We start from the raw sequence: 18,540 nt of genomic DNA, 5'->3' as shown, positions 1-18,540 counted from the left end.
GCACCTGGATCTCGACATGCCTGAAGTCCCTCCTCCACTCAGCCTGCTCCTCCCCCAGTGCTGCCCGTCTTGGTAAGTGACACCACCATCTGCTCTGTCACCACCCCTGAAACCCCAGTGTCATCCTTCCTTCTTCTGCCCTCCCCCATGCCTCCGTCCCCATATCCATCCATCATGGAGTCCCGTTGATCCTAAATATCCTCCGATGTCGTCTTCCCGTCCATCTCCACCGTCACCAGTACTTGGCTCCTCTCTCCCATTTCCTGCCGGGACAACTTCAGTGGCCTCCCCACCCCACCCCAGTCCACGCTCCACACAGTGGCCTCAAATTTTCCTAAATCCCCAACTCATCCCTCTGTCTCTTCCCCCTGCCCTTTGCTCATGGGGCACCCTCGGCCTGGAACCCTCTCCCGTCCGGCTTCTGGAACCTTTCCTTCACACCGAATCCCTGATCAGGACCTGCTGCAGAACTGGGGGGCCTCGTGCAAAATGAAAATGCCTTGTTCAAAGTATAGGAAAGAAGTGCTGTTAAAGGAACTAAAGTAAAAAGCGTCTGCCGTCCCTCTCTGGTCTCCTTTCCAGCCTACGGTGGTGGTTTTTTAATGCCTATGTTATGCTGTGTGGGGCAGGTGCAGACGCCCACAGGCACCTCCCTCTGTGACCCAGGGCCTGCGCCGCCCACCAGCTGCCAGGTCCCCACCACCACCATCCGGCAGCCAGACCTCCTGTGTCCCAGCTGGAGGTGGGACGTGGAGCCAGCATCTCCCTTCTCACAGGCCGGCTGCCTCTACCCAAGCTGGACAGACAACACCCAGGACACTGCAGCCTCGGCCCAGGAGGCACGAAGTACCTGGATGGGGTGTGGGCCGCAGGCTCGGCCTGCAGTTGCCCACTGAAGGGGCTGTGGTAGTGTCAGCCCAGGGTGGGGACAGCCACCACCACGCCCTGTCCTTAGACACCAAAGAGCCCAGGGCACCGGGGGGCGAGGGGTGGAGCTGAGAGTCTGTCCTCGGAGGCAGGGAGGTGACGGGAGGTGGCAGGATGTGGGACCACATGCGAGCCAGGGCTCAGAGCTCCTGGTGCATGTGCCATTGTCCCAGTGGATGTCACTTACAAAAGGAGTTCAAGGACGAAACCACTCAAAACATCGGTACTGCGACCACAGAGCATTAAACCATGGGCCCCTGGGGAGCTGCACCCGTCCTCATCCTCAGCTCTCAAGTCACTCCTCCCGTCCCCAGGGAAGCTCCCCGGCCCCGAGCCCAAGCCTGGCCAGGTTCTCCTCCAGCACAACCTCCACCCTGCACGCTCCCCATTCCATTCAACTACCTGGTTCCTTGTAACGACTTATTTAATTGGTTTAATTAATTAAGTTCTGTGAAGACGGGGACCATGTCTCTATGGTTCCCAATTATACCCTCAGTATGTGCCAGGGGTAGAAAGGGCACTCAAAAAATATTTGTTAAACGAATGAGAAAGTGAGTGAAGACCTGGTCTTTGGTCCCTTCTTAAAAGCTCTGGGTTGGGGCTGGCCCGGTGGCGCAGCGGTTAAGTTCGCACGTTCCGCTTCGGCGGCCCAGGGTTCACCAGTTTGGATCCTGGGTGTGGACATGGTGCCACTTGGCAATAAGCCATGCTGTGGCAGGCGTCCCACATATAAAGTAGAGGCAGATGGGCACGGATGTTAGCTCAGGGCCAGTCTTCCTCAGCAAAAAGAGGAGGATTGGCAGCAGATGTTAGCTCAGGGCTAATCTTCCTCCAAAAAAAAAAAAATCTCCAGGTTATTTTGGATGACTGGGAGGTCCCCAGCCTTTCTGGGATTCCTACAAAGCAGGTAGTCGGGCAAGCGGGAGAGAAGTATCTGGCCTCTCTCCTCGGACTCTAAGTCCTCTCATTTCTCCTGCTGGCTTTGTGGACACGAACAAGTAACTGAGCAGCACAGAGAGGAGGCCTCCGCCGGCTGTGTGACCTTGAGTATCGCTTGCCCTCTCTGGGCTTCACAGGAAAGCATTCCTCACTGACCAGTAATGGCCCACCCAGTTCTGACATTCGCTGCTTTGGGAAGGTCTCCAGGGGAGTCATCCTCCCGTCCCTGTGAGCTCAGAGCACACGGAGGCTCTGTAACTCCAGCCCCCAGGCTGAAGAGGAACCATAGGACCATTTGAAACATCCAGCGTGGCCGTTTTGTTTCAAGAGGGAGACGCCGCACCCACTAAGGTGGAATTCAATACCCTCCAGGAGGGCGGAGCTTCTTTTGAAAGTGGTCCCCTTCTCTCGGAGCTAAAATATGAAAGGCTGCAGGGCGGGGGGCCCTGAGCCTGCCTGGTGGAGGCCCGGGCTCCAGAATCACCTGCCCGCCGGCCTCTGCGCCAGCCCTGCCCACGTCCCACCCTCTCCTTCCACGTTCCACAGCTCAGAGATTTTTCCATTTCCAGCCAAGCTCACACTTAGACGCCCAGCTTCTCGCCCCCAACTCAAGATGGATTCCCATGGAAACCAGCAAAAACGAGAGGCGGAGAGAAACCCCTCGCTCCCAGGCCCTGGGCACCCGCTCAGCGGCTACCCCCTCCCACGCCGGCAGCGCCAGTGCAGGAGAAAGCCTGCTGGCACGGCGGGTCCCTTGTCCTGTTCCCTGGGGATGCTGCACAGCAAATGCCCCAGACCACTGTTCCGGGGGCTTCCCCAGCACAGCGGGGACCCGGGCAGGTCTGACAGCCAGGGAGGCCCGAGTCTGAGACCCTAGGGAAGACCTGTGTGTGGGTGACCCCGGGCAAGGTCCCCAAGCTCTCTGAGCCTCAGTTTCCTTGTCTTACAATGGCTCTAACAACGTTACTGACTTCACAGGGGTAGTTACGGGGGTTAAAAAAGACGGCACCCTAAAACATTTAGCACAGAAGCCGGCATCTAACAGCACTTCCTAACCGTTAAGCATTTTTGTTATCATCCAGCTCTTGGGTACGTAAGTCCTTTAACCTCCAAATCTCCTGTTCCTTATCCACAAAAGAGAGAGATGGGAGGAGGAAGGACCTGACTCTGGAAACCCCCTCCGGCTTGGCATTTTGTGGTTCTGCGTTCATGTTAGCCGGGATGGGGCGGAGGAGGAGGTACAGGACTCCAACCGTGTCCTTCTGAGACCTGAGACCAGACCACCCCACCGCCACCCCAGGAAGCAGGCTGGACGGAAGCATGGGGACTCTGGATTACACCCGGGGAGGGGAGCCGGCCACCACCGCTCCCCAGCCGGCCTTACTAAGCCTCAGCATCCGCATCTGTCAAATGGGACTGCTCCACGGACGGGGTTTTTGCGAGGACTACGTGAGCTGATGCTTGTAAGGTGCCCGGGCACAGAGAGATCTCAAGCAGTGCCAGCTGATGACACGGCGGGATCCAGAAGAAGCAGGCCCACCCTGCAAAGCTGTCGAGCTGCCCAGTCGGCCCTGCAGGTGGTTGGGAGGGCGGGGTCTGCATCCTCCGGATGGAAGCTCCTGCATCACTCACCAGCAGGCGGTCCATGAAGGGGGTCTCTGTCTTACCAGGTCCCCATCTTACCAGGCCGAGGTTCAGAGTGTTGTTGTCATCCTCCGGCATGGGCAAGTACACGGCCAAGGCCACGCAGTTGGCAAAGATGGTGAGTAAGATGATGGTCTCGAAGGGTCTGGGGCCAGGGTTAAGGAGCGCATGGGATTTGCAGGGTTAAGGGGAAGAGAGCGCTGGGGGTCAGTCTGGACTGTGACTGTGATGCCGGGCCGACGGGCCCCCTCCCTACTGTCCTGCAGGGGACAGAAAGGGCCGGGCTCCCTCTCCTCAGGAACAGGTGACTTCCACCGTAGATACTTTGGGACCAGGAAGCTCTGGTCCCCCGCCGAGGGCTACTCAGCTTTAAGGGCCAGAAAGTCTTAACTAACGGTCCACTTTAAGGCCTGCCCGCCAACCCCACTGCCACCTGCACCCTCCCGAGGAGCCAGGACTTTGTGAGGTTCTGGCCAGACAACCTGCGTCTCACTCAGAGAAATGACAAGGGAGGCTGTGGGCTGGTGCAGGTAGGGCCAGGTACCCACAGAGCGGGCCTGGGAGAGGGGGAAGGTGGAGAGATGGAGCCTGCATCTCCGAGCCCGAGGACGGACTGGGCGACCCACCGAATCAGCACCCACTCACAGCCCCCTCCCTGACCCACCCACCCCTCCACGGTCATATCCAGAGGGTGCCCCCAGGTCCAGTCTTTCTTGGTCTGCTGGTGAGCAGGACGGGCGGGCCGACCAGAGAGGCTGACCCACTGGGAAGCCGGTGTGGAAGGAGCAGAGGAAAGGAAGGGAGGAGAGTGTGCGTGGTGTGGGAGGGTGGGGGGAGGCAGGCCGTGTAGACGGCAAACCCCATTCCTTTCCCAGCAACCTCCAGTCTCTGAGAAGAGGGGCGGCCACAGGGAGACGCTGCAAGAGGAGAAGGCACAGAGGAACAGAGATGGAGGAGAGAACCCACCGTGGTGGGGACTGACCCCACGGGAGCCAGGCAGGGGGCGGCAGCGGGACTTCCCACAGGCTGGGCTGAGAGCAGCTTGGGGAGCCGGGCGGACTCTGACCCAGACGGTTACAACCTCGTCGCACGTGTTCCTGGCCCCTTGTTCTTCTTGTCCTCCCCATACGTTTCCCATACTCACCCCATGCTCTCCTTTCTTCTAGGGAACAGCTGCTGGGAGCCCGGTCTTCCAGAACGCTTCCGAAATATTTCAACTATTTCCACCCTCTCTCAGAACCCACTTGACGTGGGCCTCCCCGCCTCTCTCTAGCTCCTTTCTCCCTTCCCCAAATAACCCAGATATTTTCATCATTCTTCCCCCCAGAGCTAATGCAGACGGAGAGGGAGTCCAAGCCGCTGGCCCCAGCCTGGTGCCATTGAGCTGAAAGCCCAGGGCCGCACCAGGGAGCCCTCCTGGCCGGCTTCTTCAGCCTCTTTCTCCTCCATCTCCATCCCCAGCTGGGATTTGCCCTGGGGGGACGAGGGGAAGCCTTCCCCGGCTCACGATGGGGAATTTTCTTGCAAAGACCCCTCCTTTTTTCTCCCCCACCCCATATTAAAATGACACTCCTGCTTCAAAACCCGAGAGGGGCCCACCATAATGTGGATTTGGACATGGCTGGGAACAGCCCCGTGAAACAGCCTGGCCTCTTCCATAGATGGTCAGCAGGCACCTGGGGCTGTCACCAGGACTTGGGTCACACGCTCAGGCCCCAGAAGCCCCACGGGTCCCCCTCCGTGGAGGGCTTCCTCCCCAGAGGCTCCTCACGCTGTTGTGTGGCAGTTCACCCATCTCTGTGCCCCCCACTGCCTCCCTCTGCCACATGACGCATGCTTGCCCCGCTGCCCCAGGCCCTAAAGGATACTTCCATTCCACGATGTTGATGCAGGCCTTCCTCAGGGGGTTCTGGAGGGTCAAGCAGAACAAGGCCCGGGGCGGCCTCGGCAGAATCTCTGGGACCGGCTTCTTGGGCGGTTTCTTCCTCTGGCCCTCATCCTGGGGTGAGGACGGCTCCATGTCTTCCCTGGCAGCCTCGCGCTCCCGGCTCCCCCACCCCACTGTCCTCTCCTCCCTGCGTCCCCAATGCCCCCGCCTTGTGGACTGGCCGGCTGAGCCCACTGGCCAAGCCTGCCCTGCTGAGCCAGCGGGGGTGGGGGCCGGAGGACTCCTCTCCCTGCGCCCAGCGAGTAAAATTACCCTCCCCTCTCTCCCTTTGGCCGGCCTGAGCGCCTGAGGCCAGGCAGCTGTCATTCCTGCCCAGCCCAGCCAGTGACATCCCAATATGTCCCTGGCGTGGGGGGTGGGGAGGAACACACACACCGGCCTGGGATGGGGCTCCAATGGGGCGGGGGGGAGACAAAATGGGAGGCTGCAAGGCTGGGGGGATAGAGTTCAGGACGGGGGGCAACCCATGATAGGAGCCTCAAACTTCAGACCGGCTCCCCCATGCCAAGCTGATTTTCTCCTCCCTGCTCAGTGACACTATTCCAGGACAGGTGCCAGGTGGTCCAGCTCGGCACAACTCCACGGGCACCCCATCTCAGGACCTGCAGCCATGGGGTGTAGCCTCCGCCTCTCCCCGCTTCCCGCCCGCCCCCGCCCCCACCCCCAGCCCGGTGCACACCCATGTCAGGGGAAGCTCACCCCTCCCCACGGGGTGGAGACCTCGAAGAAACCGGAAGTGCACACCTCGGCGGCACCGGCCACACTGGGTGGTAACTGTGTGCTGTGTGCCTAACTGCGCGGGGTGGGGTGTGTCTCGGGGGCCTTTCCCCGCGTTGTCCCTGGCACACAGGCGTGAGCTCACGGGACACCCCCCACACCCGCAGCACGTGCTCCGAGAAGGGAGTGGGGACGAGAAGGAGCGCGGGGTAGGCGAGGAAAGCAGACCATGTAGGGATCACAAAACTCAGCAATCTTTTATTCACCCCTTGGTGCAAACACAGCGCAAAACACACCCCTCTGGTCCCGCCGCCCACAGAGGCTCCAGTTTGAGCAGGAAAAAAACAAGGAAAAGGCCACCCTGGGAGTCGGGGAGCGGATGATCGCCCTCCATCAAGGCAGCCGGAGAGCGCCGCCGGGGCGCACGTGCGGCCTCTTCCTCGGTCTGTCGGTTCCATCCGGGCTGAGGAAGAGCAGCAGCCCGGCCTCCCCCCTCCGGCTCTGGGCTCCTCTCCCGGGGGCGGGGCGAGAAGCTCCCGAGGGGATCCTGGCCTCGGAGGCCACCTGGTGGAGAGCCGGGGATGGCGCGTTCGAACCGAAGCGCGGCTCGCCTCCTGGGGCCTCGCAGACGCAGGGCGTGTGGCCGTGGAGGACGGAGCAGGGCCCCCGCGGCCGGCTGTGCACAACCAGGAGCCGGGCTCCCACTTGCCCAGCGCTGGGCTGAAGCAGAGCCGGAGCCAGACCCACGGACGACCGTCCCCGGTCGCCCTCCTGCGGCCTGGAGGGGGCGCGGCGCGCGTCCGGAGCTTCCCCGGGCCCTGCGCCCTCACCGCGCTCTCGGGTCTCTATTGCGCCCCTCGTACTCTGCCCTGCACCCTCGTCCCCAAGCGGGAAGGAAGGAGGCGGTGGTGGCGGTGGGGAAGGGAGGGTGTCGCCGCGGATCTCCAAGTGTCAGGGCCCCGCCACACGCGGGTGACCCTGAGCCCCCAGGCTGCTGTGGGGAGCGGGACGCCCCGAGGACCCCTGAGCCCCGGGCGGCCACGGCCAGGTCAGTGGCTGGCTTCTTCCGACTCGAAGTGCGGCGAGGAGGAGAAGAGGGAGGCCTGGGACGCCTCGGGCGCCAGGGCCGGGGGCGCGTCGCCTGGGCGGTGGGGCCGGGCGCCGGCGGGGGGCGCGCCGTCGGGGGCGGCGCTCAGCAGCTCCTGCAGGTGCTTGATGTAGCGGATGGCGGCGCGCAGCGTCTCCACCTTGCTGAGCCGCTTCTCGGCCAGCGCGCCCGGGAGGTGGCCGCGGAGGCGCGCGTAGCCCTCGTTCACGCACTTGACCCGCTGCCGCTCGCGCTCGTTGCGCTTCTGGATGAAGGCGGGCTCGAAGGGGCAGTCATAGACGCCGAAGGCGCCGGGGAAGGGCGCGTAGGGGAACACGCCCGCGTAGGCCTCGTAGAAGGGCGGCTCGGCCGCGCCTGGGTACAGCAGGAGGGGCACGCTGCCCAGGGGCTCGGCGGGCGGCAGGGGCGCCTGCCGTCCAGGGGGCGCGACGCCCAGCTGCATGCAGCCGGGGGCCGCCATGGGCCGCCGGTCCACCAGGGCCCGGCAGAAGTTATTGCTCATGGTGCCGCGCGCGGTGGGCCCGGAGCGAGGCCCTCCCCGAATCGCCGCTGCTTGGGGTCTGCGCGGTCCTGCCCACGCGCACGGGTCACATCGCCAGCAGCAGCTCTGGGCTACCCGGACTTGCTAGGGCTTTTTTTCGCTCTTTGGGGTGGCTTCTGCGGTCTGCCTAACGCCAGCCATCACTCCGGACTCGTGTGGCGCCTTGCAACGGGCACCCACTCAAATCCAGGCGGTGGCGCCCAGAACTCCGGGACCCTGGCGCTGCTCCGCACCCGCCTCCTCGGGCAGCCCGGCGCTGGCGCCCCACACCAGCGCTAACCCTGCGGATCCGTTCTGGGCCCCCGAGCCCAGTTGGTTCCTGTTCCTCGTGGCCTTGGGGATCCCTGGGCTGCCCGGGGGCCGGGAGTGATGGCCGCTGTTCAGAGTGTGCCAGCTCAGCAGAGGGGTCCCGGGAAACGTTTCTGAAGAAGAGGAAAGCGAACATATTAGGAAAGGCCTCGTATTGTGGGCTCCTTTGTGCACCCCCCGCCCCCCCTCAAGGGGGATGCAAGCATCACGAGCGGAGGCCCCGGGGGCTGCTGAAGCGGATGCGCAGAGCCGGGGTCAAATCCTGGGCTCACCCGTAATGGGTGGGTGACCTCTCTGAGTCATGGTTCCCATATACAGAGATAATCAAAACATCCCTCACAGGAGATTAATAATAAATGAGAATCAAATGACAACATCCGAAAACCCCTCCTGGGCCTGGATTATGAAAAGTGCCCCATGATGCCATTTCCTTTGAGAGGGGAGTCAAGTCTCATGGCGGACACCTTCCAAGACCTTGCCTCTAAAGGGCTCGGAGACAGCGTGTTGAGTCAGCCGTAAAAATCCCGGTGGCAACCACAGATCCACCGCGGGGTCTGGCTCTTTATCGAAAGAAGTACGTCTTTGATTTGGAGAAATGGGGGTGTTTTGGGGACTTCCAAAGGCATCTGCCCGGTGGAGAGGCGGTCACCAATCCTTGCACGCTCCAGTCCACATGGGCCCAGGACGCACCCTCTCACATCCTCCTGGGTTTCTCCTGGTGACCTCCATGTGCCCAGAGTCCGGCCCGGCTCCTGGGATGTCACAGATGCTGCACGAATACTTGTCGAATAACTGAGAGGGAGGGAGGCAGGAAGTCAGGCTTGTCAGGGTGGGGCTGACCTACACACAGCCTTTCGCAGACTCCGGGAAGCTGTTATTGCAGAAATAATGGGCCCGTGTTGAATTTGAGTGAAACCAACGCTCACCGCATGTGGTTATCAGAATCAACTCACATGCCATTTCCTCTGGGAGCTCTCCCTGAGCCCACTGCACTCTCTCACGTGTGTCCACAGCGTCCTGTAGGTGCCATCTATCTACTGCTGTCCTCGTCACAGCAGATCTCAAGGGTTACTGAACGACTGAGCGAGTGGGGCGTCCTCGGGGAGTGTGAGTGAGGGACAGCCTGAGGCCTTGGACACCCGGCAGGGCCTCCCTACGAGACACGAGGGGACCAGCTCTCTCCCGGTGGGGATGTCGGTGACAAACTCATTTTCCCTGAGAGTCTCCTGCACCATCTCATCTTTGTCCTCTTCCCGAGTGCCGAGTCTGTCCCCGCTCGCTCTGCCCTCCACGCTGAACGGAACCAGGACAACTCAACAGGGATCCTAAGCATCACGGGGACCTGCACCTGCTCTGGAGAGGGGAAGCAGATGTGGGAGACATCAGGACAAATTCGCCTGTCGCTCCTCTGCTCAACAGCCTTCGGGGGCTCCCCACTGCCTTCCAGGGAAGGGTCTGGGCAACCTCTTCCAGATAGACCCTCAGCTCCGTGGGGACCGGTCTCCTGTACCTCGGCATAAACCCACGGCTCTGGGACCCTCTCCACTCCTCCCTGCTCTCGCAATCCTGCCGGCGTCCGAGGCAGCGTGGTCACCCAGCCCTGCAGCTCCCTCGCGGGCTCTCGAGGCTGGCACTCTGAGTCTTCAGATGGACTGCGAGCCGGCAGGGGGCAGGGCTGGCCTTCCACTCCAGGGTGACGCCCCTCCAGCCTGCCCAGCCCCAGGCACAGAACGGGCGCTCAGGATGGTCCACGAGCAGTGCTCTTGCTTTGTTAAAATGTGGCATCCAGACTCTTCTCGCCCACCTGGCTCCTGCCTGTTCACACTTGACTTAATTATTTTAATATGATTTGATAGAGGTCAGAAGTTGATTTACATCTAATGACAATTTTCATAAATACAACCTGATATCTATTTGTGTTGAGTCAATAGTCAATACTTATTTTCCTCACATCCTATTTACATTTTTTTTTCATAAAACTATTCAGAAAAGTGACTCAAGATGCCCCACAGCTTGGCCACATAATTCTGGAGCCAGGTCTCTCTTGACTGTTAGCAAAGAACCAGCTGGCTGCCGGGGAGCGGAGGTGGCAACACGGAGGTCCCCGTGCAGAAGCCAAGGGACACAGTGCGGTCAGCTATCATAAAGATGCACGAGACCCTTCATTCAGTAGATGCCTGCTGTGGGTCTCCGAGTGCTGGGACTGCCCTGGGCACCGGACAAGGCAGTGAGCAGAACGTTGCAGTGAAATAATAATAATGACAATTGTAGCTTCATTCACTACTTACGATGAGCAGGGCATGTGCCAAGCACTTTTCGTGAATCATCTCATTTAATTCCTTCACTGCTCTTGTGAGGCGGGGGCAGACATCCATTTTTACAGGAGAGAAAAGAGGCTCACGGAGGTCACGTTACGGGCCCAAGGTCTCACAATCAGTGATTCCATGCACCAATAGATGCCAATCGACCACACCCCTCGCCCCCAGTATTTCTCCTAGTGGCTTCACTTCTGAATCACAAGATCAGAGGGGCTTGCTCTGACCTGGCAAAAGTGACTGACGCAGCTAAGATTCCCATGGGAGGGGAGGTCCCACCACAAAGCCAGATTCTCCTGCTGTTATGGAGCTGGTGAGAGAGGTACGCAGGTCGCTGTGGTCGTCCTGGCAGCGGTCACATCCCCTGAGGATGTTCTTAGGAGGAGGGTGGTGGAGTTCTCTTGTTGGGAAGACGACAGTAGGGACGTAATCAGACCAAGTCAAGCACTGTGAGCTGTTCACCTGGGAACCTGGTGAGGAGCCCCCTTGCCTGAGCTTAGAAAACATGAGTAGTCGGACCCTTCCGAGACTCAAGGATGCGCACAAGCCTGGGTGGATCCGGTCAGCCCCAGAGACCGGCCACGTGCTCAGCTCAGGGACCAGTCGGCAGCCCCACCGTGTGGCGATGAGGAGCAATGGCAGCAGCAGGTGGATGAAATTCCAGGTGCTGACCTCAGGGACACAAAGTTCCTCTTCCTGGAGACCCTGAGCAAAGTGACACCATGTATGAGCCCCGGTCTGTCTAATGGTGCAGAACCAGTGTGTGCCCCCAGCATCAGCTCCTCGCTGTCGCGTACCGCCAGAGGCTCTAGCCATCCACAGCCACCCAGGATGGCACGTTATTATAGCTGCTTGTTGATGGCTTCACGAGCATCGTCTGCCAACCCCCGTCCTGGCCCTCCAGGTGGCCAGGGGTCAGCCAGCTCCAGCTCCCCCCTTCCCCATCCCTACACTCTTCACAGTGGCTGACAGGCAGCCGGAGAGCCCTCTCCCCAGAGCTCTTCCTGACCCCACCTCCCTCCCCAGGTGGTAAACTGTAATTGCAAGGATTCCCATCCTATACCTCATCTTTGAGACACACAGCACCTGCTCAGTGAGCATTTGTTGATTGACAATGGGAAGCCCTGGGCAGGGCTGAACCGTCACCTATCAAGCAGAAGGAGACACGAACCTCAAACAGGCTGGACCATCTAAGGAGCAGACGCTGTGATTCTACCTCCTTAGCTTCTCTCACTGTCTTCACTGGGTCCGGAGCCAGAGGAGGGGGTCTGAGGTCAGCACCCTCTGAACCCGGGACCCACAGCTCCAGGGGTGGCTTCCGGGCCAGTGAGTCATGGGCCTCTGCTCCTCCTGCCACCCCGAGAGATGCCTGCAGTGGACCCGTCCCTGAGGGCGCCTTCTGGCTCCTGAATCAGACGCCTGCCTGCCCGAGCCTCCCCTCCCCCTGCTCCCAAAACTGGGAGAGTTTGTATGGAAACCAAGGACTGGAAATGACAGACTGATCCGCCTCACGGGGGGCTGTCTCCCCCCTCCCCACGCCTTCAGGCAAGGTGGTCGCCAGAACTTCCCCCAAAGGCTCTGAGGTCAACACTCTGGGGATGGGCCCCCTTCTTCCCCTGCTCGGAGCCCACGGACGCACCAGCATCTCCGATAAAGCCCTGCCCTGAGGAAGCGGTTTGCCTTTAACCCAGAGATTCCCAGGTGGACCTCAGGACGCTTTGTTTTTTAGCCTCCAGCCTGCTAACATCAAATAGACCACAACTCAGAGAATTTCACCTTAAAATCTCCAGGATAAATATGCCCTTTTTCTTTTTTTAACAAGAAACGTCCCACCCCACCCTCCCGGGAGTCTGTCTTCTAGCCTGTAGGTATTTCTAGGATAACCCGCCGCTCCCCCCAGGTACACATTCAGCTCCCCAAACGCACGCTCAACATAAACCGTCCTTTCAGAATCTCGATGATGCGACACCGGACCTGACCGAGGGGAGGGGGCAGCCAGGCCTGCCACCACGAGCCCACAGAGCGCCTTTAGGGGTCAGCAAGCGATGGTGCGTCCCCTGGGCTGCTGTGGGCTGACCCTGCCCCAGAGCTTCTCAGCCCCTCGCCTCCCTCAGCGTTACCCTTCCTGCCTCGGGGTCCGGGAAGCTCTGTTGCTCCCGACCGCAGCCACTTTCCCCAAGAGAAGGGCGTGGCAGAGCTGTGCCAGGTGCTCCAATGCGGCATCACTTCCCTGAGGGTCTCCAAGAAGAGGAGGGGGACCAAGGACGGCTAGCATGGGGAAGCACCTTCGGAGGTCTGCTGCTCCGCTCTCTTGTCTTGTGGAACCTCACACCTGAGAGGAGGTGGGGTCATCATTTCTCCTTACAGAAGAGGAAACTGAGGCTCAGAGAGGCTCAGGGTCACCCAGCTTGGGTGCAATTTAGCGGGGTCTAGCGGGTTGATGCACGAGGACCTTCTTGGCTGGGCAGGGGCCCCCAGCCTCTTGAGAGGAGGCACGATCATTACAGGATCTCCCGGGGGCCAGAGTCGGGCGAGGGGCTGGGTCCTTCCTAGCTCCCTTGACCGCAGCCCGGCACTCGCCATGCTGGGAGTCACCATGAGATGCTCGCGGAGGCGGCTGCCCCGACCCCACAGGAAGAACAGCAGGCTCCCCGGGATCGTGCTGGAGGAAACCCCGGAGCCCATCACCCACCCGGGCGTCCCCGTGTGAGAGGCAGCCTGCCAAGTGGAGGAGCCGGGCTTCAGACTCTGCGGGACCAAGCCTGGCTCTGCCCTTACTGGTTGAGTGGCCTCAGGCCAGTTACTGATTCTAGAGGCCTCAGTTTCCTCACCTGCAAAATGGGCGCAGTAATGCCCACCTCAGAGGTTCTTGTAAAGATAAAGGTTGTGGACGTGAGTCACGGGGCGCTAATAGGAACGGGTGACTGGCAGCTGGTGGTGACAGTAAGGCAGGGGCGCCCCCGGGAAGAGCTCCTAGGAGCTCCAATATCCTTGGATGTGGCTACGCCTCAGACGGCATGTGCCACCCCCAGCGCTGCAACTGGATGCAGCACGGACGCCCACGGCTGCCAGCTTTCCACAGTCACGTGGGTCCTGATAAGGACCAGAAGGAAAGTTCCATACCTGAGGGCCTGATTTCTTTCCCAGGCGTCTGAAGGAGCAGGGTAACTGAATCCACGCAATTCTCTAAATAAGTGGGATGTATTCCGCATGCATCCACTTCCTGTCAATCACCCACCTCCTGTCAATCACCCGCCACCTGTCAATCACCCACCAGACATCTCCGGAGCTCCTTCCCACAGCCTCGCTGTGGCTGCAGCTCAGCAGACGGCAACCTCAGCTGCCGTCCCCCGTGTGGCGGAGGAGGAAAGGGTTGCACGTTAGTCACAGCGTCCACCACACACCTAGCCCTGCCCCGTGTGCTGGACACTGCTGTACACGTGCCATGGAACTCTCAGGATGGCCCTGGATGTTAGCACTGATAGCGTCCCCCATTACAGACGAGGAGACGAAGGCTCAGAGCGGTTAAGCAACTTGCCCAAGGTAACGCAGCGGGTACAGGGCAGAGTTGAGATTCGTAGCCATGCATTTGGGCTCCTGAGTAGGCCCTACGTACCACGTACACGTGAGAGAGGCAGCAATCCCACCGGGGAGGTAGAGGTGAAAAGAGCCGAGAGGAGGATGGACGGACACCCAGCACGATGAAGGAGGATGTCTGTGCTCCAGTCTCGGCTCTGCCGGAGCTGCGACGTGTGGACGACATGCACACCTGGTCTACTGGGGGGTCAGTCTGATGATCAAATGGGTACGTCTGTGAAACCCCGCTGTGAACTGTGAGCTTCCAGACAAATAGAAGGGGCTGGAGTTAGTTCCTGTGCTGCTGTCTCTCTCGGCGCCGTCCTCTCTGTGCATTTGAAGCCTGGGGGCCGGTGGGCAGGGAAGATTTCTCAAATTCCCTCCCAAGCCAGCAGTGGACGCGGGAGAAAACTCATTCTTGCCTTCCTCACCAAGGGAGCTGCCGGATTAACCGTTGGGAACAATGAGCCTCTGGCTCAGAGCCATGGAGGGCCTGGCCTTTCCCGCCTGCCTGGACCGGGGACAACGGCTACTGTAGCTAAGACTCCCCCCACGTCAGGCACTCTGCAGAACGACCTGTGTGTGTGTGCACGCTCGTGCATACATGCAATCATCTAATCCTCGCTGCAAGGTGGGTGCTCTCACTATCCTCATTTTACAGATAGGAAACGGAGGCACAGAGAAGTAAAGTCGCTTTCCCAAGGTTGCACAGCTGATACATTTTAAATTTTGGATTCGAGTGAAACTGGGGTACACCCTGGGACGGGCCAGGCGTCATCATCCCGTCCAGGGGTGAGTGTTTCTTAATAGCCTGAGAGAATGAGTAAAACTGGGATTCAGAGAGAGAAAGGCAGGTTGGACATTGTTCCTTCTACCCCGCCCCGCCCTTGCCCCCTGCTGTCAGTTACACCCAAACGGGGAAGAAAGAGGCTGCCGTTTAGGAGCCAGGACATCTGGGCTCTTGTCCCAAAGCCACCAGTGGATGCTAACGGGCGGGGCCTGGGGGACACATCTCACCGTGAGATAAAGCCGCTCCTCACCAGGCCTTCGCAGAGGCCGTGAGCAGCAATGGCTCAAAGGAGCAACACGCTCAGGGGGGTGGGGCCGGGGCTGCAGGAGGGGGGCTGGGAGCGGAAGGCGGAGGGAAGGGGCTCCGGCGGAAATTTCAATGGGAGCCAGTCTTAACCGGCCTCCGGGCTGGAGCCATGCACCTGCCGGAGACGCCAGTTACCGTTCTGACCATCACTGGGTGGCGCCGAGTCGGCCCCCAAGACTGTGTTTGAATCCTTGTCGTTCATTGATGTGATCTCAGAGAAGAGGAAGGAAGACGGTCCTGTGGCTGGTCAGTGGGAAACAGGCAATTCAGTGGAAGAAGGCAGCTTCGACCGGCAACGTGGAGCCGTGCCCGAGGCTCCCTCCACGTGATCAGCGGGCTCGGACCTGGGATCACAGCTGAGGGGGTGCCACGGATGCTGCTGGCTGGCCTCTGCCCTCCGGAGCCCCTGACCTCGGCCGTCAGCGTGGCTGCCCAGCACTGAGCTCACAGTGAACCGCGCGTGGGGTCCAGCTCGTTGCGGACTCAGGATGGAGGAGAGAGACCCTCCCTCTCTGTGCAAAAGGGAGGCCCTTTTGTGGGTGATGGGTATTTCATGGGGAAAAAGCCCATGGGCCACAGAAGGAAAGTCTGAGGTTCCCGAGGCCCATCCACATCATGGATTCCGAGCATTGTATGTGCTTGGGGAGGACGGCGTCCTCGGTCTGTGGGGAGGGAAGGGACGTGAACTGATGTTTCCTCGGAAGCTTCGCAGGCTGGATCTCGTCTGCTCTGCAGGGCGTCCCTGTGGGGAAGATGTCTTCAGTCCCACCCCACAGGGAGAAAGCCAGCTGGGAGCACCTGTACCAGTGGCCAGATCGGTCCCACGGAGGCCCTGGCTGCTCGCCCCCCACCCAAGTCCCTCTCTTGGTGGCTGAGGACCTCACAGCCCCCTGCATCCAGGCTGTCACCAGGATTCTCTGATCTGTCCCCTGTTCAGGCCGCTTTACCCACATTTCAGATGGAATCAGTGCTCTCTGCATCTTGCAGAAACTTGGCTTACGACCAGGGACCCTGGAACCGGCCCAGCGTGGCTTAGGGTCCTGGCTTTGCCGGGTCCCAGACATGGGATGGTGAGCAAGCCTATTGTCTCTTCTGTGCTGGGGGAGCATCAGCAGTCTCTCCCCGGGGACGCTGCGCGGGTCAAGACGATCTCTGTGGAAACGTCTTCCCGTGCTGCCTGACTGGGCCCAGCGAAGGTCAGCTGCTGCTGTGGGTGGGACCTGGCCTCCTGGCTCTGGCCTTGCCCCACACACGCTCTCTGGATGCGCACGACCAGATTCATCTTCCAGAACATGACTTTGATCGTGTTCCCCACCGGAGACAATTTATACCTGCCTGAGGCCCACCTCCCTTGCCCGGCATTGGAGGTCCTCAGTGGCCCCCTGTCCTCTCCTCCTGGACCTCCTCCTGGGCCGTATCCCCACATCAGCGCCCCGTCCAGCATGGTCACCTCTCCCCGCTTCCCACCTCCCTCCGCCCTCTACGCCCAGGGTTGCTCCCCTCCTGGAGCATCGGCCTTCTTCTCCACCCACGCGAGTCCTTCTCTTCCCTCCGGAGCCAGTCGGGGTCTCTCCTTGTCCCCGATGCCTTCTCTGCCCTCTCCAGATCCGTTCTTTCTCTTTCTCCTCTGAATTCTAAAGCCTTTGTGTGTCGGTCCCTCGTCAGTCCTAATCAGTTTGGGGACGCTCTCCCGGGGTGTCCCCTCTCCTGGCCGCGTGTTTGCATCCTGCTCTCTCGAGGAGAAGGGCAGGATGGTGCCTTATGCATCTCAGCATCCTCAGGGCTGGCACCGCCCCGGCATAAAGACAGTGAGAGGAAGTAACCCGCAGGGGGAGAGGTGATGCAGTGGCCGAGCGTGTGGTCCCGTGTGAAGGTCGCAGGTCTGACCGCAGGACGTTCTGGTGATGCTACCTGTTGTCTTGGTAGACCAGCTACACAGAGGGTCTGGGCCAGAAATACAAAGCTTATCTACTAAAACCGCTGTCTCTGGGAGCAGGATGAAAAGCACACACTTGGAATTGGGGGGAATATGGTGTTTTCATGGGGACAGAATCTTGGCTCACCGTACAGGGAAGGACACTGCCATTTATCGGGCACCTACCATGTGCTCGCAACTCGTTTCATCCCACAAGGGAACTTTCCATCCCCACTTTACAGATGGGGAAACTGAGGCTCAGAGAGCTTCAGGGATCTTAAGTGAGATGGCATCTCTTGTAAACAGCAGGATTAAAAAACAAAAATATCTATCTAGCACTTAATCTGTGCTGGGCACCAGTCTAAAAGCCCCACTCACTTGATTCTCACAACAGTGCCACGAGGCAGATGCTATTATAGACCTGTTTAGCAGGTGACGGGACAGAGACCCAGACAAGCAAATGGCCTGTGGTCACACAGCTCCGAAGGGATGGAGCTGGGATTTGACCCGGGCTGTCTGCTGCAGCGGCCATGCCCCTAACCATTGCCCTGCACCACCTCCAGCCTGGCCCCACGTTCAGATGCAGAAGCATACTCTCTCCCCTGCCCATGCCCTTCACATTTCAGCTCCTTTCCAGGAAAGCCTCCCCCGGCTTACTTCCACCCAGGAAATCCATGCTTTAGTCTCTGGAGCCTGGCAGGTGCCGGGCATCGGGCTAAACCCAGAGGCAGTGGGCTCTGCAGAGGGCAAGTCCAGGAAAAACGCCCGGCTGGTGACAATGCCCTTGTCAGCACAGCTAATCTCGCCTCCTGCCCTCAGAGGTGGGTGCCCTCACCCCAGGCGGCAGGTGGCCCGGCTCTGGCTTCCCTTTTTGTGGGCAGGAAGGCTGTCGGGGTGACTAAGCCCTGAGTAAACAGCATCCCAGCCTCGCTCCTCCAGGCCGGGTGGGGCCATGACTATTTCAGGACAGAGCTTGGGCGCATCCCTCAGCCGCCACCTTCGCAGTTACCTCTCCGGGTCGGCTCCTCCAGCCCCGCAGCTCCCGCTCGCGGCAACGGTGGTGCGTGGGCCTCTGGGGACGCCGGGACCTCCCGTGCTGCCCGCCTGCCCCGCGGCGTCTGCAGCAGCCTCCGGCCGGCTCCCCTGCCACGGCGCCAGGAGCCAGGTACACTTTACCCGATTAAGCTTCAAACGGCGACACACCCAGAAGGGGAGGGAGGAGGGGGCTGCTGAGCTCTGGGATCCACTCCCGAGGAGGAGACAGGGCCACTCCTGGCCTCCTGCGATTGGCTGCCCGGGGTCCAGCAGGACACATATGGCACCGGCGGGAGCCAAGGGCCCTGGAGATGCTGTCGTCCGGGGTGCTGCCCAGGGCTGAGGGCCAAGGAGGGGGACGCACAGCTGGCCGGCTGGCAGGGAGGCTGAGAGAGCCTCTGAGCTGGCCGTGTGCACAGCAGTAGGGACCTGAGTTGGGCTCAGGAGGAGCCGCGTGAGCCAGTGGGGTG

General features: G+C 60.4%; 2 protein-coding genes across 2 annotated transcripts in view; both read right to left on the bottom strand.

Moving 5' to 3' along the window:
• Positions 1-5,719, bottom strand: part of CACNA1S (calcium voltage-gated channel subunit alpha1 S) — a 65,740-nt gene extending 60,021 nt beyond the window's left edge. The window contains exons 1-2 of the mRNA XM_014829351.3: positions 5,379-5,719; positions 3,550-3,655 (exon numbers count right to left, since the gene is read on the bottom strand). Of these exons, the coding sequence (XP_014684837.3) occupies positions 3,550-3,655; positions 5,379-5,530 (258 nt within the window). The 5' untranslated portion in view covers positions 5,531-5,719. The remainder of the gene's footprint in view (positions 1-3,549; positions 3,656-5,378) is intronic.
• Positions 5,720-6,409: 690 nt separating this feature from the next.
• ASCL5 (achaete-scute family bHLH transcription factor 5) lies at positions 6,410-18,217 on the bottom strand. Its single transcript, XM_044762859.2, has 2 exons — positions 18,045-18,217; positions 6,410-8,246 (listed from the first exon to the last, which is right to left on the bottom strand). The coding sequence occupies exon 2, from the start codon at positions 7,783-7,785 to the stop codon at positions 7,225-7,227; it is 561 nt and encodes a 186-aa protein (XP_044618794.1). The 5' UTR covers positions 7,786-8,246; positions 18,045-18,217; the 3' UTR covers positions 6,410-7,224.
• Positions 18,218-18,540: the final 323 nt, after the last annotated feature.

Source organism: Equus asinus, chromosome 30, assembly GCF_041296235.1.
Source record: "Equus asinus isolate D_3611 breed Donkey chromosome 30, EquAss-T2T_v2, whole genome shotgun sequence".
In the NCBI taxonomy this organism is placed as follows: domain Eukaryota; kingdom Metazoa; phylum Chordata; class Mammalia; order Perissodactyla; family Equidae; genus Equus; species Equus asinus.
This window is presented reverse-complemented; position numbering and strand designations above follow the sequence as displayed.